We start from the raw sequence: 25,561 nt of genomic DNA, 5'->3' as shown, positions 1-25,561 counted from the left end.
GGACAGCTATCATAATGAAGTTCATCATCCTCTTTTCCATTGCCCTCTTTACATTTACAACTGACGCAAGCCAACCAGGAGAATATGATACAAGTACATGTGATTTATAAAGCGCAAATCCTCTCCTCCACCCCTTCCCCCCAAGCGTTATTCTACAGCGCACAGTCGGATACTTACCGGACATAGGCCATCGCATATGAAGAGATGAATTACCACGGTGAAATACATTATATTATTTCCCCTTGTAAATGTGTAGGGCTTGGGTAGGATGACAATTAAACATTCTTGTTATCTAAATCTAATTGTAACAGAGAGTTTTTATCATTTAAGGTGCCAGATGATGTAATATGCATTTTCACCGAGTACGAATATATATTCCGACGGAGTGAGTATATTCCTCTAATGTGGAATATAGGTCCAAATTTTGCGAGAATGACGCCCCATGGCGACACAGGATCAGTCATGGGGTACACAATATGCGGAAGTATAGTTGGTTTGAATAACATTGGCATGACAATTCTCCATTGTCAGTTCAGTGTAACAGAGACGTCGACTAGTTGGATAATCTGCCGGCTGAAAGTATCAACAAGGCGACCATAGTTGATGCCTAAACAATTACACGGGATTCAATGTTTATTGCTTGTAAGCTATCAAGATTGTATCATCCCCTTATAGAGACGCATGGTAATTCGACATATTCGACAATAACCACATGTATACGGCTGCGTAGTAGTCTAACTATAGAAATGATAATATCGTGAAATTGCTATGTAAAAGTTATCTGAAGAGCGATCAATATGAAGAATAGCAGTGTAGAGCCGTGTTACATTTGTTAAGCAGCTGGTCATATCAATTGACTAGCGCACTCCTGCATTGTACCGTATTGAAGAATAATACAGTCAGATGCAACTATTACCGTTCAAGATGACCTCTTTCGGGTTCCAAAAAGTCAAACGCGCTGCTGTTGCCTAGCATACATGTACTTACATCATCTAATGTCGGAAGCGTATCGTACATACGAGGATTATTCAACCACACGGGGGACTCAACTGCCGAAAACCTGCATCTTAGATATGCCATAAGGCATGCGGCACTTACACGGAACAACTGGCTTACGAAATGTTATGTGAGCGTGAATATGTACTTCCAAGCTATGAATTGCATCAAATGGGTAAAGTCTCGCCATGCATTTCCAAGAACAGCCTAGTACCCGCAGTCGGAGATCCGAGTCTTGCCCCATTTTCTATTGCCCTAATAAGGTAAAATCATCTCAGCCAATGGCGTCAAAGCTGTTTGACTAGCCACGCGCTGAAGTGTTGCCCAGGTACGCTACGTCATTGGCTTCACTTACACGGAAACCCCTAGCCTCCGAGCCAAAGCACGAAAGCCAAAGCACGAAACAGATATGGTAGCAAATATTCGTTGACCATGATCAGGTATAAAAAGATTAAGAGCTGCTCGTTGATAGAAAAAAGTCCATAAATTAAAAGTCACATTCAAGTGCTTCATCTCTAGCATTGGAGAAAAAGACTACAACAGATTCAACCATGGCTTCTAAATCGCACTCCATGTCAAGTCGCCAGAATGGTATGTATATACCCGTCTTGTAATTACTGAAATTGAACTTTTAGAAAAATGAGGCTAACAGAGAAGCAGGCGACTTGCACTTAAATTACGTCAATGATCGCAACACTACATCTCAGCAGACCGTGTATACAACAAGCAATGGTGCGCCAATGCCTCATCCTTTCGGTATGTATAACTACAGTCATATACTTCTCATTTCCAACTACTGCAAGTGAATTCAGCGGCTAATTTATAAGTAGAAACTCAAAGAGCTGGAGAAAATGGCCCTCTGCTGCTCCAAGACTTCCATCTCATTGATCTCTTATCACACTTTGATCGCGAGAGAATCCCTGAGAGAGTAGTCCATGCAAAGGGTGGCGGTGCCCATGGCTACTATAAAACTACCGACCCGCTCGATGATCTTTGCCTTGCAGACATCTTCTCTGCTGAAGGAAAAGAGTGCCCCATCACAATTCGATTTTCGACCGTTGGTGGTGAAGGTGGTTCTCATGACCATGCTCGAGACCCCCGAGGCTTCTCTATCAAGTTTCGCACTGATGAAGGCAACTGGGATCTTGTGCAAAACAATACACCGGTTTTCTTCATCAGAGATCCTGCCAAGTTTCCTCATTTGATCCATACTCAGAAGAGACATCCCGCGAGCCACCTCGGTAGTGGCGATGACTCTACCATGTTTTGGGAGTATTTCTGCCAAAACCCTGAATCCGTTCACCAAGTTATGTACACATTTGGGGATCGCGGCATCCCGGATAGCTGGCGCCATATGCATGGATACAGTGGCCACACCTTCAAATTCATTAACAAGGAGGGTTCTTGGGTATACTGCCAGATCCACATCCGCTCGAAGCAGGGCACTGGCTTTTTGACACAAGAAGAGTCCACACGTCGCTCTCCGGATGCAAACCAAAAGGATCTCTATCAAGCTATTGAGCGCGGCGAGTTTCCTCAGTGGGACTTATGTGTGCAGACCATGACTCCAAAGCAAGCTGAGGAGCTGTGGGAGACCCAAAAGATCAACGTCTTTGATCTGACTCACTGCTGGCCTCAAGGCCAATTCCCCCTCCGCAAGGCTGGAGAGCTCTGCTTGAATGAGAATGTAAAGAACTACTTTGCCGAGATTGAGCAAGTTGCTTTCAGCCCATCTCATCTCGTTCCTGGTATGTCAAATTCTTCCATAATCATTATAAAATACATCTAATCAGAGGCTAATCGTTCTCGCGCAATAATAGGAATTGAACCCTCTGCCGACCCTGTTCTTCAAGGCCGCTTATTTTCATACCCCGACACCCAACGTCACCGTCTGGGAGTGAATTACCAGCAACTTCCTGTCAACGCGCCTCGCACAGGCTACCAAATGGCCAACTTCCAGCGAGATGGTCCCATGGCCTTCTTCAACCAGGGCGCAAGACCAAACTATTTCTCTTCTATCGAGCCGATTTCTTTCAAAGAACGCAAGATGAATCTAGACGAGACTCATGGGGCCTTCGTCGGGAGAGCAGTCACTTTCCTCTCAGAGATCAGGCCCGAAGACTTTAACCAACCGCGTGTCCTCTGGGAGAGAGTTTTCGATGACGCCGCTAAAGAGCGTTTCATCAGCAACGTGGCTGGCCACATGAGCACTTGCACTGAAAATGAGATAATTAAGCGCCAGATTGGCATTTTCCGCGAAGTGTCTGATGATCTAGCCGTTCGACTGGAGAAGGCTACTGGTATTCAGGGTTACCCTGGTATTAGTGAGCTTGTCTTCAATGGTTGTCACAATGGCATGGCAAAGAGCGCCTCTCTTCGAGCCGCAAATGGACAAAAGAGTCCCCATTTCAACGCGAGCAATGGAGGTCCTTCAACTGGAACTCATAGTTGAGGGTAGTGGCAGAGATTCATAGCACACGCATAGATTTATGCCTAGATTATAGTATTAGAGTTAATGAAAGTTCAATAAAACAAGATTCTTTCGATTTGCTTATCACTGAAAACTTTCTTGAGTTACACTTGTAAAGATGTGCTAACCAGCTCATTGTATAGTTCCCAAGAATCCACTCCTTGCATCTGCCGAAATAAGCAAAAGGGTAGAGATCATCAGATTGACGTCATTTGTTTGAAAAGCTGTCTATCATCTTGTAAATAAATGGTAGCAATGTTAACACCACTTCAAGTGGTAACTGATTGGTTGTTGAAACAAGGAAAGCAACAACACCAAAATTCGCCACTGTGTGCTGCCTTTATGTTGCTGCAAGCCGAGTAGGAAGTATTGTTAATATGCTGTTTGTAAAGAATAAAGGGAATGTCAATATGAAAGATGAACTTTGCAATGCACTGCCATAATAAGATGCTCAAGATGGTCATGAGGCTGTCATTATGCTGCTATCAGTAGCAAGAATAAATATTAATCAACGGAATCTGTAGAAATGAATAACACTATTGTACACTGCTAAGGATAAACATAAATTCCTGCCAGACTGTTCCGTTCCTTGCCACATCTGATCATACCAAGAAAACTTTTAATCTGAATCAAAGGGAGAGTTTTTCTCTAATCACTCTAAATCACGTTATATATTCTGATCAGCCGTGCTTATGACGCCTCTATAGGCACTCGGCCTTCCTCCTTCCATGCTAACAACGTCTGTGATGCCTATGCCGAAAAGATCATCATAATCAGGAAGCATCATCTGGTTCTCCAAGAGTATCGATTCGATTTCCGGTGTCTCCGAAAAGGTGTTTTTTAGTGTATTATAATTTGAATTGCCTAATTCCCATGTCATCTTCTCTGTATTTGGCATCGATCTGTATTGTTGAAGGAAAATTGTTATGTCGTCAGGTACTGTTCCCAGCTGAGGCTGAGAAAAGTTGGCGTAGTCTGTTATTGGTGAAATATACGGTGATGATGTAACGCAGGAGTTGGCTCCCTCAGACTCAGAATGGCTGTTGTCTAAGTCATCAAAGCTATAAGGACTCTGAGGAGCCTTCGTCTTGCGGTGATTGCGGCTAACAAAAGCTTCTCTTCGGTGGTTCAGCTCGGTTTCAACGCCTTGCATTGGTTCTAGTGATGGAGCGCTTTCGTCTGTAGAATCATTTGTGGGTGAATCTGGTTCCTTATCATCACTATCCCCTATATCGTAATCTCTATATTGCACTCGTTTCGGATCGGCCGCGAGTCTTGCCATGCCGGAAACAGTTGTCGGCAATTCGTACTGAATGGGTAGTTCGATTTCGTCATCGGGGCCAATACATCCCAGTTTCTTGGCTATGTCATGGATAACCAATTCCCCTTGGTCATTCAACTCTGGTTCACCAAGATCCCATGGCTTGTTCTTCTGAATCATCGTATATAGTTTGTGGACAGTCCCGATAAGGGCCAAATGTGTGGTTTCGAGGAACTCAACATAACTACATTAATGTTTAGTAAGTTCCGCCTTCATATCGATGATGAATCAATATACCTCTTGGGGACCTGCTTGTATTCCACGTGAATTGTTCTCTTGCGGATGCCAGGAGTGCAAACATTCCCATTGTTTTTGCACTTTTGACAAGGAAGTTCGCCATCACACTAGCAAGGCCGCTTCTGTTAGCACCCTTGTCCAAACAAATCAAGGCACAGTAGTGAACAAACCTTGATTTTCTTTAATCGACACCGTTCACAGGCCTTGGAAACTCGTTTGCGTCTTCTCTCTCTGCCCTTCATATATCGGTCCGTATCGAAATCCGTTGGTTTTAGTGTTGATTTCATGCTGTGTAGTTGACTTGCAGTGCTGTCTCTGGGAGAGAGTGGTTGTTGTTTGGTTGTAGTTTTCGAAACCATGCTGCGAGAAAAACGGAATCGGTGTAAGATTACGGAGTTTGAACAGCTCCAGAGTTTTCGGGGGTTAGATAGGCTACCCGCAGTGTTGCCTTGGATGATACACGATGGTAAGAAAAAAACAGTCAATCGATAAAAAGCTAGACAACTATGGATTTCTAGTATTATGTTATAAACCAAAAGACATGGGCGGCACTGTCCACTTAAAAGAACTCCTCGAAGCGAAAACGGAGCATCAGACTATGACATACGATATACAAGGATGCAAAGGACGAATTCACGGCCGAGAATAAAGACTAAACGCCCGTTGCGCTAGAACTTTCGCAAACTCCTCTGTTGGCGAGTTGCATGATTCGAATTTCTCCAGAGCCCGAAGTGGTAACCAGCAGCGAGCACGCGAGATAAGCGAAAAGCGCGATTGGGTTGTCGCTGGAGTGCCACTATGCTCGGGGCCTAAATGCGACGCTAGAGAGGGCTAAAGAGCTAAATAGGTCCCCTATAAACGCCGTTCAGAATGTACCTGGAAACGAATCTTACTCATTCAATCGGCAGTTAGCTCGTATCCCGGGACTTTGGAACTGGAGACTTTGCGTCTCCGGAACTTCCCATGTCTTTAAGAGGATATTTTCGATAACTGGTCGACAACTCCTCAACCAGGAATTAGCGTCAGTATGCTTATTAAATTTAAAACCACTTTATTTAGCTATACCATGTATGAGAAATTGAGATAATTGGCGCTCTAAAGGTAGGCCACGTCGGCGATTGTCTTAGGTTTCCTTGATTTACCAACTACTATTACGCCTCCTCCTGCGAATATGCTCATCTCTTAGTAATATGAGGCTCATGCAGGCAGAGCGCACTCTTATTGGAAAGTTCAATTCCAATTTTTGATCATCAGCATCATCACCGATCCACATAAAGAGTATGGCATACATACAAGCAACAGTTTAGTCACAGGTCTTGTATACAGCGCTGGCACTTGCTGTCATCCGTCATCTACTTGTTGGCTATAAGACAGGCGCTAGTAGGCTGGATGAAACATCGTATGTGTTTACTTGATGGTATTACAAATTGTAGGAGTTCCCAATTCATGTAGTAAGCCTTAGTAAGGATCTTGGATAAAAAGCAAAGATACGTGTATTTAAACAGTCATGGCCACCTCTCTGATGATAGGACGATACTTATTATATGTAGAAGCGGTAGGCATACCATACTGAAGAAGATTAAATTCTAAATTGCTTAGAGGTGCCTATTTGGCGTTTCCTAGCATGCTACACTTTCTGTGACTCAAGTCGTGATATCAGATGTGAGCGTGTACCCAGGTAGCAGTAGGTTAAGTTCATGTATTAGCTTGCTTTTGCATGCATACTACATGTACATCTCATGCTCCCCAAATGATGCAATTTTCGGCGATGTCTTTGACTTTGGCTTACCGCTCCGGAAACAGAATCTCGCAATATTACTACTACGAAGTTCTTGTCCATAACCAGACCGAAGACGGCGCGGATTGTCCCGCTATACCGCAAACCCACCCACCAGAGCACTAACACTCAGACTAGCCCTCCGTGGTAAAATTCCACTCTGCGTCAGCCTGGCTTTTGTCTACCATCACTATCGCATTTCGAGATCGCTTCCCTCGTCTCCTGCGGCAAATCTATCCAGGCTGGAAGCCTCGCTTGGCGCGTTGCTTGCGAAGGTTTCACCGTGCATTTTGCCCTACTGAAGTCGGCGTCCGAAGGTGCATATGCCAGCGCATGATCCGACACTCCAAGATAGCCCAAATTAGAATGCACGCGACCACTGCAGTATGACCGGGGCTTGATCTGACACACGTCACGGGCCTGTCGTCGATAAGAACGACGCCACTACCAGGATCTGCGACGCACGACGAGACGGACGACCGAGACGAACGACTGAGACGAATAACGGAGTGACGATGTCTTCGCTCGATGGTCAGGCTGTGAGGCGGCCTTCGCACGCTACATCTTCCATTCGCAGCCAAATGGCGTCACCAGCAGTTGGCTTCCGGGAGAGATTGGGCCTGGGAGGCGTGGCCAGGAGGACGCTGGGAATATGCTTTCTATTGACGACTGTGTTTCTATGGACGCTGTCCAACTTTCTCGCCAGCGTCAGTAACCTGCTTTACTGGACATGATGGACTAAAGACACCAACTGACTGTGCTATTATAGTTCATCTTCTCCGATCAGACCTATGACAGGCCCTTTTTTCTCGTTTATTTCAACACCTCCATATTCGCCATATCTTTAATACCCATATTCATTCGATATTTAGCACGAAGAGGAATCCATGGACTGCGAAGCGATGTCAGACGGATATGGGCAGAATACCGATACCAAGCTGCCATTGCGAGCCCTACAATAGACGAGGTGGGATCAGAAGTAAACGAGCGATTATTGGTAAACGAGCACGATCCCATATGGAATTCTACAGATGAGAAGCTTGGGTTTCGCGAGACTGCGGTCCTGAGCCTCGAGTTCTGCGTGCTCTGGTTTATGGCGAATTACCTGTCGTCTGCTTGTCTCCAGTACACCAGTGTGGCCAGCGTCACAATTCTAACATCCACAAGCAGCGTCTGGACACTAGTATTCGGCGCAATCTTTGGTGTCGAGAGGTTTTCCGTGCGCAAACTATTTGGGGTTCTCGCATCCCTCACCGGCGTTGCGCTCATTTCAATGGTAGATCTATCGGGCAAGAGTGACGAGAACAGGGGATCATTCCCGCATAAAAGCCCCGGACAGATTGCTCTCGGAGATACAATGGCTTTTATGAGCGCCGTGCTTTACGGCATATATGTGACTCTGATGAAGCGACGGGTAAGCGATGAGGACAAGGTCAACATGCAGCTGTTCTTTGGACTGGTTGGAGTGTTCAATCTGTCGCTGCTGTGGCCGGTCTTCTTTGTCTTACACTGGACGGGAATGGAGCCGGTACGTATAATTTCATCATCTTTTATAGCAAGAATGAGCTTGCAAGGTCAAAGATATACCCGGAATAGAGGGCTGACTCGAGTGTAATACAGTTTGAATTGCCTCCCACGAGTCAGATTTGGACAATCATCATCGTAAGTCACGCATACCGGTCACCATTCCCAGAAGAATTTATTAACATTTGTATAGGTAAATGCAGTCGCCTCATTCGTTAGCGACTTATCTTGGGCGATGGCCATGCTCCTGACCTCCCCATTAGTTGTCACGGTAGGGCTGTCTCTGACCATACCGCTGTCACTCATCGGCGAAATATTCCAGTACCAGCAGTATTCCAGCTTCATCTACTGGGTTGGTGCCATAGTCGTCTTTGTCTCATTTGTATTTGTCAACCATGAGACAAAGAAAGACGACTCTGGCAAAGCCACAACCCCCACCACCGCAGCTGATCCAGATGGCGTTGACGAGGACGTTGTGTATGGATGAACGTAATGAGTAACCTAACAAACTTGAATTGAGCAGCCTTTGTGCCAGCTCCAGGCATGCTCCCAGATGAATGCATGAACAAAGATACGTGTATCAACTACATTATACCCCAGAATGAGCTTTTGGCTTGGATAGACGTTGCATTTTCTTTCTTATCGCGACAGTTTAGAGATAGATAAATCCCTAGCGCCAGCAATTTGGATAACACACGCTATGCTTTGCTTAGAGTAACGTATCTGTTAGTGGGACCCCGCGCTGAAATACTGCCGATGAAGCGCTAAATTCTCGATCGTTAGTGACCGATGGGAGAAAATCATGGGCGGAGGTCACGCCGCGCAAGGGAGCATCTGCTCCGAGGCAGCGACCAGTTATTTGCCCAGCTCGTGTTTCTACATTTTCACCTTGTAGCACTGCTGCCTGCTGGGAAAATAAGCTCGAGCTCGCTTATATGTCTGCTGATATTGCTATTTTTACTGGGAACTATTACAGCACAAACCTTGAAAGAGGGCTATACAGTTGTCGAATAACACGCAAGCTACTCCACCGAATCCCGCAGAAGCAGTGTGTAGCGCCTCACCACAGCGGGAGATCAGCAAAACGGCGAAAACCATCCATCGATCTACTCAGGAACCACTGCAAATCAGTGCAGGTCAAAGCCAGATTGTCGATTTGATTTCTGCATGGCTTGGGCTCGCCTTTTGTCCATTGCACATCTCTTCTTGAATAAGGCGTGATCAGACCCGTCGTTCTGAGTTATAAGATCCCATGACTGTGGCTGGTATCACAGGGAACGCAGGGAGGGCTTTTCATCAGATGACGCAAACTTGCTCGGAGCACATGCAGTCCGACGCCATTTGATTCATATTTTCTTTCTCCTTTTGTATTCTCGGAAAGTGCAAGCTGCAGGTTTCGCTTTTGGTTATTAGCGTGTCATTTATTACGTGGCGTACTGCATGTCTTGAACCTGTTCGCTTGCCTAGGATACCCGACTCTACGCATGTTATTACGGCTACTTGATTCATATTACTACAACCATTTGGTCCATATTACTACGACCATTTGATTATTATTTTTCTGTTTTTTTGAACACTCTTTTAGAGAACTCCCTTTTTTCACAAACCTGTTTCGACCGCAGCTCTCCGAAACCGCTCTTCATCCTTTCTCGCTTTTCCAAAGAAGGCTATATCAACATCATATACCATCCCTATATCAACTTGTCACATAAACCTCTCTGTCTTACACCCTATCCTTGTTACACCGAGTTATACTCGGTCAAATTGAGATCAACAGTAAAATCCTAGTTTGCACATCTCCATCATGGCCGCCCCTCCTATCACAATGACCTATCCCGACAATGTCTCCTCCCAAGCCCCAAAGTCACTTGCGGATGACATGGTCAGCGCAACAAGGCCGATGCATACGACAATCAACAAACTGATTACATCTCGGCTACCATTGGTTGTACCTCCAAAGGCCCTTGATTCTGGAGCTTATGCCTGTGGCCTATTACACCTTCTCCCGGTATACATGACTTTTGAGAAACTGTGGCTGGATATTATCGATACGCTGCCTAGGGACGCGTTGGATCATACAAATTCCGATGCAGAAAATGGCAAAGATGGTGGATTTGAGATTTCTGAGCGAGTACATACGGTTCTCAAAGAAATCTATGTTCCTAAACTCTTCCGCTCCAACAACCTTAGGGCTGATATCAAATCTATGACGGGCTGGTCCGACGATATCCTGGACCTCCAAATCAATGCTATAAAAGGAACAGGCCAGCTATCTGCCTTTACCTCACATATCAAGCAAGTCGTTCGCGCCAAGCCACATGTCCTCATCGCCTACTCATATAATCTATTCATGGCCCTCTTCGCCGGAGGACGCTTCATCAGAGGAGCTCTCAAGAAAACCGACGAAGAATTCTGGAAAATTGTCCCTGAGCCCATTAAACCTATGATGCAGCCGTGCGTGTCGGCTTCTGCCAACGACTCCTCAGAACAAATAGAAGAGAATAGTGACGGTGAAAGTCGTGTACCACTGCAATTCTGGACTTTTGACTCAGAAATCGATGGTGAGGACTTGAAGCAGGAGTATAAGGGGAAGCTGCTTCAGTGGGAAAGTGAACTGACCGTCGAGGAGAGGCAAGACATTCTCCAAGAATCTGTCATCATCCTAGAGCTCTTAGGCATGCTTGTTGGCCAGCTAGATGCTGTCTGCAGCGATGCTCAGGACGAGGAGCCAGCCATTCAACTTTCTATGAGGCCTTCTTTGGCTGGTTTATTCGGGAATACCCAATTTGGGTCACGTCTGCGTGATAGCCTCCTCATAGCCCGAGAGCGTGGAATTGGAAATCCTTTCCGGAGTCAATCACTAGATGCGGCGGAAACTGAGAAAGGGGCCGACAAAGATGATACCACAACAACAAGCACTGAAACAGCTTATTCTGGTGTTCCCAAATCTATGAGGTTTGCAACGTCACTCCCTATTCCGCCACGCAAGCATCGTGTTGCAAAGTCACAACAGCGTGATGCCAGCGGCACTATGATAGGACCGGCGCTGGTGGGAGTATTTGGCTTGTTTTTCCTTTACGTTCTATATAATCCCACTGGAGGGTTTGTTATTTGAGGATATACCAAGTGAGCTGGAAGAGGCGTGAGACGGGGCTGTACAAGTTTGTTAGCATATCACTGTGCGTTCGAGACATGAATCCCTAAAGAGACCCTAGATAGTTGGATATTCCATCCGCAATCAATAGAGTTACAATCATGATTTTAATAGAGTTTATTTTTACATGTATTCGCCCATCACGGCTCAAAAAACAATGCTTGGCTATGCTATGCCACAGCTAACCCTACAAACGCCACTGCTATGCTTCTAACGATAATATGAAAAGGGAGAAACACAATTCTCTCAGGCAAAAGAGGTACAGCTCCAATATTTTTTCCACACAATGCTCAACCAAGCATATTATGCCACAATGTCCGTATACTTTCCTTAAAGCGTTGGAAGAAAAGGGGGTCCAAAAAAACAAAAAAAAAAAACATGTGAATAATTCCATACCATGGTATCCTTCATTTTTCATATACTCATCATTACCGCTCCTTGTTTCTTTTTTTAAGTGTTTGTTATTTTTTTTTTTTTAATCGTCGTCGTCATCGGAGGCGTCCCAGTCGTCTCCAACGTCGGCCCAGCCCGCCATATGCCGCTCGCCACCAAATTCTCCCACTTGTCGTAAATGCCGCGCTTGAGTCTCGTCCTGCTGCCACTGACGAACGATGTAGTCGTCTGAAGCGGTGACGAGCTTGCCGTCATGAGCCCAGCTCAGAGTGGTAACTTCGCGGCTGTGGCCACGAATAAGGGGTGTACCGAGTCGTGAGATGGGGATTAGGGGCGTAGCGGCTGAGGATCCAAAGGCTGAGGGGGTCGATATGCTCTGTGATGGGGTGGCAAAGGCGCTTGCTTCGGGAAGGATGTGAGAGCGTTTAGCCCAGGCGGTTCGAATGTAGCGTTCGTCGGTGGGGAAGAGAAGTGCGCAGCCGTCGGTGCTGCCCACGGCGAGGAGTTCGGAGGAGCCGTTGATGCCAGGGCGGATATCGCATTTGACGTAGAAAGACTGCGCGCGGAACAAGTCGTGCTTGAAGCCGTACATGGGGCCCAGACCGTGGGTTCCGTTTGGTCTACGTTTGACTGCTCCATCTTCGAGTTCAGGCGCATGTCCCAGCATCAAGTGATTCGTCGAGTAAGCGTAGACAGTGCTATCTTTGCAAACGGCGTAGAGACGGGCAGCATCGGAGCTGAGAGCCATAGAGGTAATACCGTAGGAACGCCACGTGTGGCCTCGTGGTTCCTGTGTCACGGCTAGAGGCGTCTCCTCAGCCTGCCGCCGAGGCTTGATATATCGTGTGTCCCATAACTTGATCGAGGCGTTGGCCTCGGATGCGGATAGTAGAAGATGTTCGCGGCCGGGTGGCATCCAGTGAATAGCGGTGACCGATGCAGACGAAGTATTGCCCTGTACCGTACGCTCGTGGGCGTTGTCGATGGTGTTTATGCCCTTGGCCGGGAAAGGCTCTAAAGAAGTATCTCGCTGGCCAATGCCGCTGGGGCAGGAGAAGCTATTAATTGGCGATGAGGAACATCGCAGGTCCCATATCTGGATACGACCAGCTCGATCAGACGAGGCGATGACATTACCGGCTGCTTCGCCGGGCTGGAATGCAATCTGTCGTAACGAGTCCCAGTGGCCTCCTCCAAGCTCCGAAGCAACTGTTTGAGTCGGCACGTCGAGAATTTTGCCGCTGCGGTCACCACACGCCGTCGCCAGTCGCGTATCATCTTCCGAGAACGACAGATCCATAATCGCATTGTCGTGAACAGATATGTGTACGTCAACTTTGGAGTCATCCGAGGCATCGTTCAAGGTGGTGTTGAAGAGGCGAACATAGCCTTGCTCGTCGCCAATGGCGGTAACAGAAGCTTTGTGGCAGCTGGCCAGACTGAAGGGAATCGTATTGCCGTTTCCGCTGGAGGCAAGGCAGTGGTGAAGGTCATTGCTTCGGCTATAAAACGAAGATGTCTCGATCCTAGGGTCACATGCCGGAGAATTAAGATACTGGCTACCATGGTGCGAAGAGAAGCCGTGCTCCCGGTCGACGAGGTGAGATTCAAAACCAAGATCCCGGAACTTGCGGACAGGCTTAGGGTGGTATCCTTCAAGCTGCTGTAGCATGAAAGATTAGCAACAAGTTCCAGGATAGTTAGAAGGGGAAGTATAAGAAAGCTATACCAGGGGAGCTTTGGGGTCTACGGCAACAAGACTTTGTGGTGTTAGTCCTATCTTTTCTTGCAGCCCACGGGAACCATTACGGCTAGCTTTGAAGAAGAGGTTCTTGGAAAACGTCAGCAAATCACATTCAACCTGTAAAAAGAGAGAGTATCTCTGTTTACCAAAGTAGCTCTCCGCCTGTCTCCCAAGCTCTCAAGAGTCTCTCTTGTCCTAGTACCATCCTCGGAAAGGCCGTCGGTTAGATCTTCCTCGATAATAGTGCCATTGATTAATCCTTGCAGGCCATATGGCAAATCCGCACCACCGTTGAGTCTCCTCCTCTTTGTGCCATCTGCCTGCATCTCTTCTTCCAACAACCTCTTGTGCTCTCCATTCATTCCTAACCGTTCACTGGGAGAGGGCGGACATAGCGGATCCGAGCTCAGCGGGTCGCTGAGAAAGGACATGGGGGATGCTAGCTGGCGGTTGTTGACGGAGGCGCTGTCCAGCATCCCCAATACCGACCGGCCGCTGGGCAGAGAAGACCGTGGCGTAAAGAACCTTCCAAACCTCCTAGGTGTCACCGAAGGATTTCGTCTTTCCTTGCGCCGGGTCGATCTCGTCGGCGACAGCATCTGGCTTGCTGGAGAGGACGCATTGATGGTGGGCGGGCTCGAGGGGTAGATGGGATCTGAGGACGGGCCATAGTGGTAATGCACCATATTGCTGGCGGCGGCGTATATGCCCTCTCAAAGGCTGAAGCGGGTGGACGAGATGACGAGGATGCGAAGAGATTAGGCGAGTCGAATCATATCATGGCAAGGGAGAGGGACAGGACCGTAGAGGAAAAAGAGTCTGGGCAAGCGGAGACCAGATTTTTGGATAAGCGAAAATGAGTGAGGCTAGGGACATGTAGGCAAAGTGGAGAGACGCGGTCTCACGGTGACGCGGGAGCGTGTAAATGAGATCTTTGGCGCGTTTTTGGGAGTTGACGAATCTGGGGCTGCCGCAGGCGTCCGGGCGGTTCCAGCGGGCCAGGGCGCTGTATTGGCGCTGCGTGGGCGCCTGTCACAGCGGGTCTGCAGGGGCTGGCAAGGCGTGCTGCGTGTCACTAAAACCACTAGCCGGGCTGCTTCTGCTCTGCATATTGTTTGAATCAATCCATGCTCAGCTGGCGATCAACATTGGATGTTTGTTGTTGTCGCCATGAGCTGCTTTTAGCCTAGACGCTCTCTGCTCCCGCGAAACGTGATGATGCGCGAAACCTAGCCGCTGTTGTTTCTTACACTTGTCCAAAGCTCGTCGTTGGAGGCACAAAATCTCGTATAGACAAATTTTACTTTCCGTGGCGTCACGAGTAATTAATTACATATTAAGACTATCCCACAGTCGCGTGCTAACGCAAATGTGTCACCGTGCATGAAGGGATGTCACCAGTATTGTCTGCCAAGCAGACGCTTGGATGAAGGGCAGACAGCTGCATGTGGTATTTTGGAAATACACACGTGCTTTATGGCTAAATTGATGTCTGTAGAAATTGTCTATACGTCATGTTAATCACCCAAGCCGATACTATTCACTATAGCGCCGATTGTTACCAAATCCCGGGACATTGCATACCATCATAGCCTATGAGTTTCCACCAGACAACCACAGATTGCTTCCCTGCAACAGGGAGCGATTGAGGCGAGGGATGCTGACGCTGCGCTCCCAAAGACTCAGCCCCTTCGTCAGTGTGGCTAAGTCTCTGAAAGATGGCAGTGAGTAGCAGGGTAACATGGAAGAGAGCCTCGTCGACGTTTCGGCGATGTTTCGGCCATGGGGGCTTCGAGTGCTTGGAATCGTACTTCAATAGGGACATTATGGGCACCGAATTTTGCCCCGGCCGGCTTCGTACGCATGTAAAGGCACATCCAAATTTGAATGAGCGAACCAGGAAGGTTAATTGCTCTCAGGTTGAATACGAGCGATGACTTTGTCTTGCCCGCTTGTTTCGATTTGGCGGATCTTCTTGACAGTGATGCAGTCACAAGACTAGGAGCATCCAGGGTATGGCAATTGCTGGCAGGCTTGGTTAATATGAGGACTTTTGTGATTTTATCCTTGGGATCTTTATAGACGCTCCAGGACAGCCACATTTTCCGTCCAAACCCCTTGTATCAAGACAGTTTTGCACATCTTATCGCAGCCTCTGTGGTCGCGGTACGCCATTCCTACCATCTGAAGAACGGTCGTATTATTCGGCGGCACCGGATTTAGCGTTGCTCATCCTCAATTGGAAGTATCGACATCCTAACTACTAGATATGCTGATGTTATTTATGAAGTCGTAGGGGCTCTCATTCGTCTCCTCAAGCTTCGACGGAAACGTTGGCGGGTTACGAACGCCAAGAAGAGGGTTGCAAAATGCGCGTGGGCTTGCCGACGCCATTCCAAATGTAATGTATTTAGTAGAGTTAGGTAGTAGAGATACTAGAGTCAGCAGAAGAAAATAATAAACTCTATTGATATAGAAATTGGTGAAAGTTACTAGGCGGTAAAGCTCCAAATCCTCTCATGCCTCCACCTTTCCAGGGCAAAGACATATCTCAAGTCATTAAATTAAGCATGACTGATATAGCCACCCACGGGAAGAGATCATTCAAGGTGGAAAGCGAGTGACTAGGCAAAGATGGCTGTGAATGTGTCATTGCTTGCATGACTAATCGTAAACGGTATTCAAGAACGTCTTTGCAAGAGAATGTCGAATCATGCAAACGGAATGTATTACGAATCATGTGCTATTATACAACCCGTTGAGGATATCTTCTATGTGTACAGCCATTCCCTATAGCTTACTTTCTTTTATTCATCATCTTCTTTCTTAGCCATGTATACAGTTTGGTTTGTCTTTTCTTGCAAAGTACGAGCCCAGTGCCTTTGAAAACTCCTATTTGCTTCCCCTATGGACATCATATTCGGCAGCAGAGTGTGCACAAACCCTACTATTCGCTCTTAGAGAAGCCACATGAGTTTCAGAGAGGTACACGAAGAGAAAAAGATGCAGTTAATGGCCGATATTGGGCCACACCCAGCGGGTGAGCAGAGTAAGTTTGCCCCGTTTATATCTACGACTGCAATCAGCTGGGCCAAGTTTGTAGCAAGGCCTGGTCAATAGATGCTAAGGTGAAAGCCAGGATATCGAGCCAAACTATGCCTTAAGAGCCGCAGTTCTCTCAATTATCGTGCCGTCGCTGGTGGTGTATAATGAATGACACGCCGACAACTATCCAGCATTCTAGCTACTACTCGCGCGTACCGGTTAGCTTCGTTAGCAGTGCTGATGAGTTTAACGATGAAGATGCGCGAAATGTAAGTTATTTCTTTATTAAATACCCTGGATGTTCTAACGAATATTTAGATGGAGAGCGAGGCTACCATTCGTTGCCATTCACAGATACTTCCCTTTTACCAATGACAAAAATAAAGCTGAGACGATCAATTAGCTTGAGAATGCCATGACATTGGATATGCCTGTGCATTATGAATTTGGCCAGTATACGCTGGCTCTTGGACCAATCCGCCATTGTATGTTTTGGCTTATGGGAAACCGAATGAAGTATATATAGCGCTCATTACGACAGCTCGACCGATCTAGGAAGCATCCTAACAAATATATGCTGATATATATCTGTACAATATGCATATTATGCATATTATGCAATCTAAGAGTTATTTCTAAAGGGTGATAGACTTCAAGAGACCGGGCCAATTATGGAACATATTGTTCATGGCAGGAATAAACAAGGACTCTTCAAAGGCACTAGACTCATGAATGATGGCAAAATGCAAAGCAGGGTATATTATGATTGAGAGATAGATGAAGTACGAAAGAAATATAAACTGGAAAAGCTTTTCAATGGGGCTGCATATACAAGATGCTAGTACATCCAATTGATTCGTTATTATGCTGCCAATCCAGATGATCATAAAGAAATACCGCCTGTTACTGCAACACTGCCGCTTGTGTTTTATAGCGAACGCTTTACCAATCCTACGGCAGCATAATCCAAGATACGTCAGAATATCCACCGTGCATAGCTGTCAAGAAAATTCATCCGTGGCAATTTTACGACGCTCCTAGGCCTATAGCAGGGTTATAGGCTGAGTTCAACGTTCATTTACAGGAAAGGCCGTTGCATCTTTAGCCACCGATAGCCGCCGCATACCTTAGTAGAGTACAAGTACACGCACATGTTTGCTGTACTAGCACGTGCACCTCCTCTTTTCAGCACTGGCCATCTCGTCTCAAACTTTTCTACACCTCAAGACACGTCCTACTACTGACTTACTCCAATCTCTACTCACCTGCAGCGAACACACGCCTAAGACAGCGTCCTTATATGAATCCTTTAATCCTTCAATTCCGAGGAGCTGACACCTACTAAAGCGGTAAGCCATCCAGGCGGATGTACAGATTCCCCATCTTTTCCTCCCGGCTAGCCCAACAAGGCCTGGTCGCTGGCATAATTCGATCCGCAATGGTGTCATCCTGTCCTATGATTCATCCTCCGAACTCCATAGTTCTCCGTACTTGTGCATATTTCAGTTGCTTCTGCAATTGCTGGTCGCTGATTGATATCGCCAGAGTTTCGTCGTCCAGTGCTCTTCGACCCTACCAAGCCACTATCTCAGCGCCGCTTCTGACTGCCCGCCATGTGCCGCTTCTTGGTACGTCATTGCCCAGGGAACCGCAAACACCAAGGATCTCTATCCCGAGATCTCTATCCCGAGATCGGATCTAGCAGAGCTAACGCAAGTTTTGTCGACATCTAGGTCTACAAAGGCAGCGACGAAATCCTGCTGTCGAAATTAATCCTCGATCCGACTCATTCGATTCTTAAGCAGTCATTTGATTCACGGTTACGACTCGTAAGACAAAGCTCCCTCCTTGATCTCCTCGCCACAATTCACAATTAGATTTGGCTCACATGCCCTTTTTTTCATATCCATAGGACACGCGACGAGGCCAAAACAACGCCGATGGCTTTGGCATAGGCTTCTATACCGATATTAAACTCGGGTCGGCACCCTGCCTGTTCACATCTACGATCCCCGCGTGGAACTGCACGAATCTTCAGCGCATCGCCTCCAAGACAGCATCTCGCTTAATATTCGGCCATGTTCGAGCAACGACCGAAGGCTCCCTAAGCGAGGACAACTGCCACCCATTCACACATGGAAGCTTGATGTGGATGCACAACGGTGGCCTTGGCGGCTGGAAACATATCAAACGACGCCTAGGAAGCTTATTGGCGGATAAGTGGTATCTCGGTGTGAAGGGAGGAACGGATAGCGAATGGGCATTTGCCCTGTTTCTCAATACGCTTGAGCAGTCAGGCTACGACCCAAGCGCATGCCCGGTCAATGGGTTTGGGCCAACAGTGCTACGTGCCGCCATGGAGGAGACGATTGCTCAGATCAACGAGTTAACCGACAGCATTCCGCAAAGCATCCTGCAGAACGAGGATGTTGATACCAGAAGTCTCTTGAACTTTGCGGTAACAGACGGCCACAGCGTCATCTGCACTCGCTACATTAGCAGCTCCAAAGATGAGGCCGCCAGTCTATACTACTCGTCTGGAACACAATGGGTTACGAGAACCCCTTCACCGGATGATAGACAGTATCAAATGGACAGAAAAGATAAGGGGGGCGATATTGTTCTCGTCGCAAGTGAGCCACTGACGTTTGAAAGAGGTAAGAATGTTAACAGACATGAGGATGCACGCACTTCTTTTAACCAAAAATACGTATTAACACTACAATGTTAGAAAATTGGGTCAACGTTCCCACCAACTCGATACTGACAATTCACCGGCAAACTGTCATGGTTCATCCTATCATGGACAAATATTACGAAGGAGATCCATATCACGTTCGCTCTAGCGCTTTTGTCCAGGCAAAGGGCCTCATTACCAACGAAAAGGCAACCAGTGGTTCTCAAAGCCCGGCTAGCATTGACAGCGCGCGAAAGACCATCGCTCAGTCGGTCTTTCCTCGCGGTCTCAGCCCTGATCTAGTGCGAAGATCACTTACACCGGTCTCTTCTCGGGAATCACGACTCACCTCTCAGCTCCAAACAGCGCAATATCTGGCTTCACCGCCGCGCTGATGAGCCGTAAGAGTGTTTCCATACAGTGTATTTTTGAGCCCAATAACCGATTCCTATGGCTTTTAGGATCAGGAAAGTTTTTACGTTACGACTGAGTGTACAATGTCTCGATAGCACTCATCATATGTTGCTAAAGCGATAGACCAATGTTTACGAGATGCATAGGTGGCATAAGCCTCAAAGCGAAAGGAATTGGGATTTAGATTTAGTATACTTAGCGACATTTTGAATTGGCCGGCGTTATATACTTATTTTTTGAATTGATCTGTTGCATATTCTCCAAGCATCCTTTATAGCGAATTCTTCTAACCTCCCATTCATACGTAATCGGGCGGTTTTATCATAGAATCAGACATTTTAGCAACAATGAAACTCAGGTTTAATTTCACTCATTAGATTTGACTTTACATATCTCCATTGAAGTAAGTAACTTGTTAATCCTCCAGCGTAGAGTCCTACGCCCATTTTAGTAGAAGCTACTGTAAAAAATATTTACAAGTCAAGTTTAAATTTTAAAATGTCTTATAAATTATAAGATACATCACTATTATAGAGTTATATAAAGAGTATAGGCTGTTTAATCTAATTATATGCACCTATTACGGGAAAGAGCTCTATTTCCTTCTTTTGTTCGTCTTGTTCGTCTTGTTCGTCTTGTTCGTCTTGTTCGTCTTGTTCGTCTTGTTCGTCTTGTTCGTCTTGTTCGTCTTGTTCGTCTTGTTCGTTCAGTTCGTTCAGTTCGTTCAGTTCGTTCAGTTCGTTCAGTTCGTTCAGTTCGTTCAGTTCGTTCAGTTCGTTCAGTTCGTTCAGTTCGTTCTTGTTATATAATATTATAGTAGTATAGTTATATTGTAATATAATAAATGCTACTGGCTCTCTATTTAGTATATTGATATATAGATATAGTGGAAGAAGGTAAGTTAAATGCTGTTTAATAAGCAATATTCCATTTAAAAACTCTATAATCTATATAAATAATAGACCGATTTTTCGCTCTCTCTATTGTGAATACTACTTGTTCCTAACTATTGCACAGAACTGCGACTGATATGTTCTAGTGTCTCTCTAATCTCATTCTCGTCTATAGCTATGAATAGATATACCAAATCCGTGCTTCCTAATACTATCATTATTATTACAGTTTCTTTCTTCACATCTTTGACAATCCGTTCCATCACTTCCGTCGGGCTTTACACTTCGGCATACCTGGCTCGGTCCTTTTGGACTGAGAAGCCTCCACCGTCTCTTGGCTCTCTTACATAGCTTGATGATCATCCTCAGCTGTACTATTAAACTCCACTTCAGATGCTACTGTTGCGGTTCATTTTCCCAGTCTGACTGCGTATTCGATTGCAGCTCCTCGGCGAACTTCCATTGTCACGAGTGCCCCTATCACTCATTCACCTAGGTGAATTCAGGAGAGCTCCATTATCACAAGACAGGCAAGATAGTGGCAAAACAAGGATATTAGGGGCCTCGATTAGTTTGCAGCTTCGAGCTAAATCTCGCTAGAGATGTCATCAATTCATCGTTTATAGAATACGCAACGCTAAAGAAACAAACATTCCCGGAATGTGGGTTACGATACCCGTAATTATAAACCTGGCAAGAAAGCTACGATGGTTTTCACCAGCGGGTCTTTGTGGTGTTGCTCTAAGATCGCATGTAAGTCCATGGACACCCTGGGAAGTCGAGTTGGTGTTGTGAGATTTTGGATCAAGCGCCCTGAAAGAAAGCAACGGCCGCCAAGATGGCGATTTGGCCTAACCCAGTTGATTGCTGAAGTTTATGCCAACCTTGATGTGGATATCAGATTTTCTCATCTGGTGTGAGTTTATAAACTAAGAGATCATGCGATTTTTTTCTCTTCGTCCCATCGTCGATTCTCCATTTTACCCCTTTCATAGCTTGTCAGTCTTTTAACCCAATACATACATATTACACAAGAAAAGCCTGCTAAAGAGTGGACTAAACCATCTTGCAATGTGAAGTTATCCACATCGGATGGGCCGATCCTTAGATGCGGCTCAAGTATCTAGACGATGTCGAAGGGGCGTAGAAGATCTCACCCTCCTGAGACTACACTTGTTGAGTTCTAGACTCATGCAGTCGTTCATGTAGAAAGCAATACTAAACACGCATATGCCGTATTATGGGGTCCAAAGCTAACGAGTGCCGAAGCCAAATTTTTACCAGATTCGCCCCCTTTTTTGGCCATATTCAGCCCCCATTCGTCGGGTTTTGTCTTTTTTTTTTTTTTTGTTCTTACGCAGTAAGATGAACATGACCTGTCAGGCGCATCGGAGGAGATTCCAAAAACAACCCGCACAAGCGCCGCAGGCTATTTAGTCTGACTGTAAACGTGAAGCTCGGCTAAAGCAGCACCAGTCGATGTGTGTCTTGTGCGCTGATTTGAGGGGATGCGTGAGCCTTGGGAAAAAGAGGCCCCCCAAACAGAGAAGAGAGGGGCTGGCAATGACAGCAAGGAGTAGACTGCCCCCATGAATATTATCAACCGGCAGCTAATGCATTGTTACGTTGTATGAGATTGATTCTAGCGTGCTACTAGAACCTGCTTTGTTTTGTTCTGTTTTTTCCGTTATTTATTTCGGAGACGAAGAGCGCAGCAGGTAGGGTGTTTTACATGAAACGCCCGGTGTTCTCGGCCATACTTGCTTCGCCTGGCTTCAGCTTTGACGCCTCGGCTGTGAATTCCGAGGACCTAGTTCTTGGGAACTTATTTAAGCGATAAATTTTGAATAATAGGGACCGCTTGGGATAGATGAAAGAGTTTCGGTGAAGATCATCCCAGCCTAGGGCTTTGGGTGTTGGCGATGCATTGACCGGAAGCCTTATCCGTCGGGGCATCGGGGCAGCGCGGAAATAAGAGCGTAAAATACGGTGAAGCGATTAGTTTTCATGAGACAATGATGTCTGTGCTCGATGCGAAGTACGATGCGAAGTACGACGCATTGTGTAGCATCTCATATTACGACAATTTCGAGCTTTGCCAGGGCTATAATATCCATTAGCTACTGGAAATGCGATGCTGTTTTGTCAACACCATCTCAGCCGTTGCTCCCCAGCCTCGGCATTTCCTCTTGCGGATAAAGGGCAATTGAGCTACCTTATGGAAAGATGCACACATTGTTACAGTAATAACGACAATTATGATGGTGATTATAATAACGCTTATGATTAGAATGTTTTGAGAATTTTTATTATTATTACTCTTATCATTTGTCCCTATGAAGCCGGGCCTGCGCAGTTCCCTCTCTCTGTCTTATCTCGCCTCAGCAAGAGTCGCTACAGCCCAGGAACGGAGACAAACTTGTGATGATGCTTAAACGCTACCCTCTTTTAGTACAATGGAGGAGTTAGTGGGGGTACAGCCTTTCTGGATGGCTTCATTATCTCCTCTTAGTATTTCTTTGTCTATGTGTCCTGCATGCTCTAGTTCGACCGAGGACTAATCAACAACACTCAGTGGGCGTGCGTGGCATGGACCAGATAGGAAACAAAAGTGCGAACTGTGCTCGCTTCTGCTGTAAACGAGCTCCGAAGCGTGTAATCTTACGGCGAGCCGCCCTCGAACTTTTGCACAGCGGGATATTAGTCGGCGAGGGAGGGCGCTGCCGAAAGGGGGCGAAATAGAAGCAAGTTGGACCCTTTTGGGCGGCATGCGGGCAACAAGGATCGGGAAGAGAGGCTGTGTGTAGTGAGACTGGACGCTGCATGTAATGAATATGTAATGTAGTGCAACGCTCTGTAATAGGGTGAGTAAGCATACGGTGAGAGTCGGCTACTGTTACAAAGTAATCCGAGAGAGAAAAAGTAAACGACGAGGCAAAAAGGAGCCCAGATCTTTTCGGATGACGGTTGCATATCATCCGCAAATAGCAGGGCGTTAGTGAGATGCGCATAAGCATCTGCAACCGCTGGCACAACAATCCTTCCGGTGGTAACACATCCTGTAAGCCCAAGCCGCAAAGGAGCAAATACATTGGCCAAGACATTCCGGGACGAGAGCCGACCTCGTTTGCTGTTGACGGAAAATTCCTCTCTCGGCTCTGGCTGAAGTTGAGTTGAGGCATGAGAGGGTGGCGGACTAATGCGGAGAATAGGTTGAAGCTACTGTCGATCAGGCTTGACGAGGCTGACGGCATAACCCCAAACGCGGCGGCAAATCTTAAAGGCTGCTCAAGCCATATACGGAATTTTGTTTTGCTCTAAAACATGCAACTACTGCATGTTCCTAGCTGCAGCACTTTGATATCAAGTGTCCTCTGCGCTGCGTATGGAGGAGCACGATGTGCGCCGTGCACTGCGGCCACTAGAGTAGGGCGTGCATTACGAGTCATTTGGGTTCATGATGCCGAGATGCTACGGTGCATGTTTAACAGGGCAAATAGTTAAAAAAAGAAAAGCCCAGAGGGCAAAAGGCGAAAAAGACAGGGCAAGGTCTGGGTAAAAGTCTCGTGCCGGAGTTGCATCGCGTGTAAGTGAACTAAGTGTATACAGCGTACAAGGCAAGGAATAGCAGGTCCAGGCCAGGTTTGTGAGAATTAAACCACGCGCTTATAATGCCTACGTAGACGGGCAATTTACCCAGACGCAGCCGGCATGTCAGAAGTATGTACTTGTAATCCTAGGACTAATACACAACGTGGAGAGGGCGGCGGTTATGGTTATCATATCAGGCAGGGCGTGCGCGGCGGTTGCTGACCACTCGATGCGCAGTAGGGGAGGGGAGGCCTTGTCCTGGTCAAGATGCGAGGAATCAAATCGCACAGACTCGTTACCCGGAAAACGTATAATCGTATAATGTTAGTGCTAGTAAGCTGTTGACAACACATATCATCTCAGGGCTCTATACCAGGCTCTATACAAGCATGAGGAGAGCACGGACTCCAAGAATACATACCGCTCTAACAAATGAGCCGATAGCGAGGAGAGGGAGCTTTGAAGCTTATCCCAGAAGAAACAAAAAAAGAGCCCAGTCAAAAAAGGGAAACATGGGGGGGTAGGGACCGTGCAAATCGATTATGCGGGACAAGCAACCGGACCGGCTCCATGTCCATCTCCATCAACTTGCGGCAGAGCGAGGCTCATGATTGGCCTGTCGGACCATTTGTCGCGTCACAGCTCAGGGGGGTAGGCGATTATCCCCGACGCGCTTGTTCCTCCACACTCGGGGCCACGTCGGGCGTAATTGATATTGAAGGGGACTAAGAAGCTAGAAGTGTCGTTACAAAACTATAGTACTCCGTAGGCGAAAAAGAGCTGGTTACGAGGCCTTGGAGGGCGCTTCATACAGAAGAGGCAACCATGCTCTGTTTGACGATAGTGGCAACGGGGGGCTATTTTGGATACTATTAGTAGTAACATTGTTCTTAATTGGCGTATACATTTTAAATAGTAATGGTATTAGAATTGAAGGCCCATGGGAACTCCGACCCGGAGTTAAGATGCTGAGTCGGCAAAGAACTCGGCTCGTCTGAATTGCTGCCACTCATTCAGTCAACGCCAAAGTAATAGTAGCAACGATATTTTTAACCAACGGATTGCTGGAAGAGTCATTGCGTATTGATATATTTTACCTCATACAGATAAATCACTGCTCAGAACGAAACAAAACTAACGATAAACTGCATCGGCGGAACCCGACGATGTCACTCTAACTGACTCTTGCTGTTTGACAATCGCGCGCAATTATGGAATGACATGCAAACTGGCATGTTTTTTTGCCCAGCCCACAGAAAGGCATCTGCCTAGTGATGCACCCCATACTTCTAATACAACTCTGTACCCATATGTAACATTAATAG

General features: G+C 46.6%; 7 protein-coding genes across 7 annotated transcripts; 4 read left to right on the top strand and 3 right to left on the bottom strand.

Annotated features, from left to right (window-relative positions):
• Positions 1 to 1,547: 1,547 nt before the first annotated feature.
• Positions 1,548 to 3,448, top strand: GGI43DRAFT_427236 (catalase; the record flags this gene model as incomplete). The annotated part of the gene is made up of 4 exons (XM_083208782.1): positions 1,548 to 1,587; positions 1,657 to 1,752; positions 1,827 to 2,744; positions 2,817 to 3,448. The coding sequence occupies 4 exons, from the start codon at positions 1,548 to 1,550 to the stop codon at positions 3,446 to 3,448; spliced, it is 1,686 nt and encodes a 561-aa protein (XP_083066319.1).
• Positions 3,449 to 4,133: 685 nt separating this feature from the next.
• On the bottom strand, positions 4,134 to 5,311 carry GGI43DRAFT_378687 (Zn(II)2Cys6 transcription factor domain-containing protein; the record flags this gene model as incomplete). Its single annotated transcript, XM_083202729.1, has 3 exons — positions 4,134 to 4,971; positions 5,025 to 5,131; positions 5,195 to 5,311. The coding sequence occupies 3 exons, from the start codon at positions 5,309 to 5,311 to the stop codon at positions 4,134 to 4,136; spliced, it is 1,062 nt and encodes a 353-aa protein (XP_083066318.1).
• Positions 5,312 to 7,122: 1,811 nt separating this feature from the next.
• GGI43DRAFT_21754 (DMT family transporter) lies at positions 7,123 to 8,934 on the top strand. Its single transcript, XM_083200291.1, has 4 exons — positions 7,123 to 7,508; positions 7,571 to 8,329; positions 8,422 to 8,463; positions 8,519 to 8,934. Exons 1-4 carry the CDS (start codon positions 7,317 to 7,319, stop codon positions 8,810 to 8,812), a joined length of 1,287 nt encoding a protein of 428 aa, XP_083066317.1. The 5' UTR covers positions 7,123 to 7,316; the 3' UTR covers positions 8,813 to 8,934.
• Positions 8,935 to 9,981: 1,047 nt separating this feature from the next.
• Positions 9,982 to 11,615, top strand: GGI43DRAFT_21744 (biliverdin-producing heme oxygenase). The gene has a single exon (XM_083200287.1). The coding sequence runs from the start codon at positions 10,130 to 10,132 to the stop codon at positions 11,438 to 11,440; it is 1,311 nt and encodes a 436-aa protein (XP_083066316.1). The 5' UTR covers positions 9,982 to 10,129; the 3' UTR covers positions 11,441 to 11,615.
• GGI43DRAFT_390979 (WD40-repeat-containing domain protein) lies at positions 11,613 to 14,546 on the bottom strand. The gene is made up of 3 exons (XM_083204383.1): positions 13,763 to 14,546; positions 13,602 to 13,703; positions 11,613 to 13,535 (listed from the first exon to the last, which is right to left on the bottom strand). Exons 1-3 carry the CDS (start codon positions 14,300 to 14,302, stop codon positions 11,955 to 11,957), a joined length of 2,223 nt encoding a protein of 740 aa, XP_083066315.1. The 5' UTR covers positions 14,303 to 14,546; the 3' UTR covers positions 11,613 to 11,954.
• Positions 14,547 to 17,867: 3,321 nt separating this feature from the next.
• On the top strand, positions 17,868 to 20,110 carry GGI43DRAFT_390970 (glutamine amidotransferase subunit DUG3). The gene is made up of 5 exons (XM_083204382.1): positions 17,868 to 18,010; positions 18,207 to 18,289; positions 18,395 to 18,490; positions 18,574 to 19,318; positions 19,393 to 20,110. Exons 2-5 carry the CDS (start codon positions 18,275 to 18,277, stop codon positions 19,731 to 19,733), a joined length of 1,197 nt encoding a protein of 398 aa, XP_083066314.1. The 5' UTR covers positions 17,868 to 18,010; positions 18,207 to 18,274; the 3' UTR covers positions 19,734 to 20,110.
• Positions 20,111 to 22,925: 2,815 nt separating this feature from the next.
• On the bottom strand, positions 22,926 to 24,424 carry GGI43DRAFT_390968 (uncharacterized protein). The gene has a single exon (XM_083204381.1). The coding sequence runs from the start codon at positions 23,897 to 23,899 to the stop codon at positions 23,207 to 23,209; it is 693 nt and encodes a 230-aa protein (XP_083066313.1). The 5' UTR covers positions 23,900 to 24,424; the 3' UTR covers positions 22,926 to 23,206.
• Positions 24,425 to 25,561: the final 1,137 nt, after the last annotated feature.

Source organism: Trichoderma evansii (genome assembly GCF_050947405.1).
Source record: "Trichoderma evansii strain SZMC 28006 chromosome Unknown GGI43scaffold_1, whole genome shotgun sequence".
NCBI classification, from domain to species: Eukaryota; Fungi; Ascomycota; class Sordariomycetes; order Hypocreales; family Hypocreaceae; genus Trichoderma; species Trichoderma evansii.
This window is presented reverse-complemented; position numbering and strand designations above follow the sequence as displayed.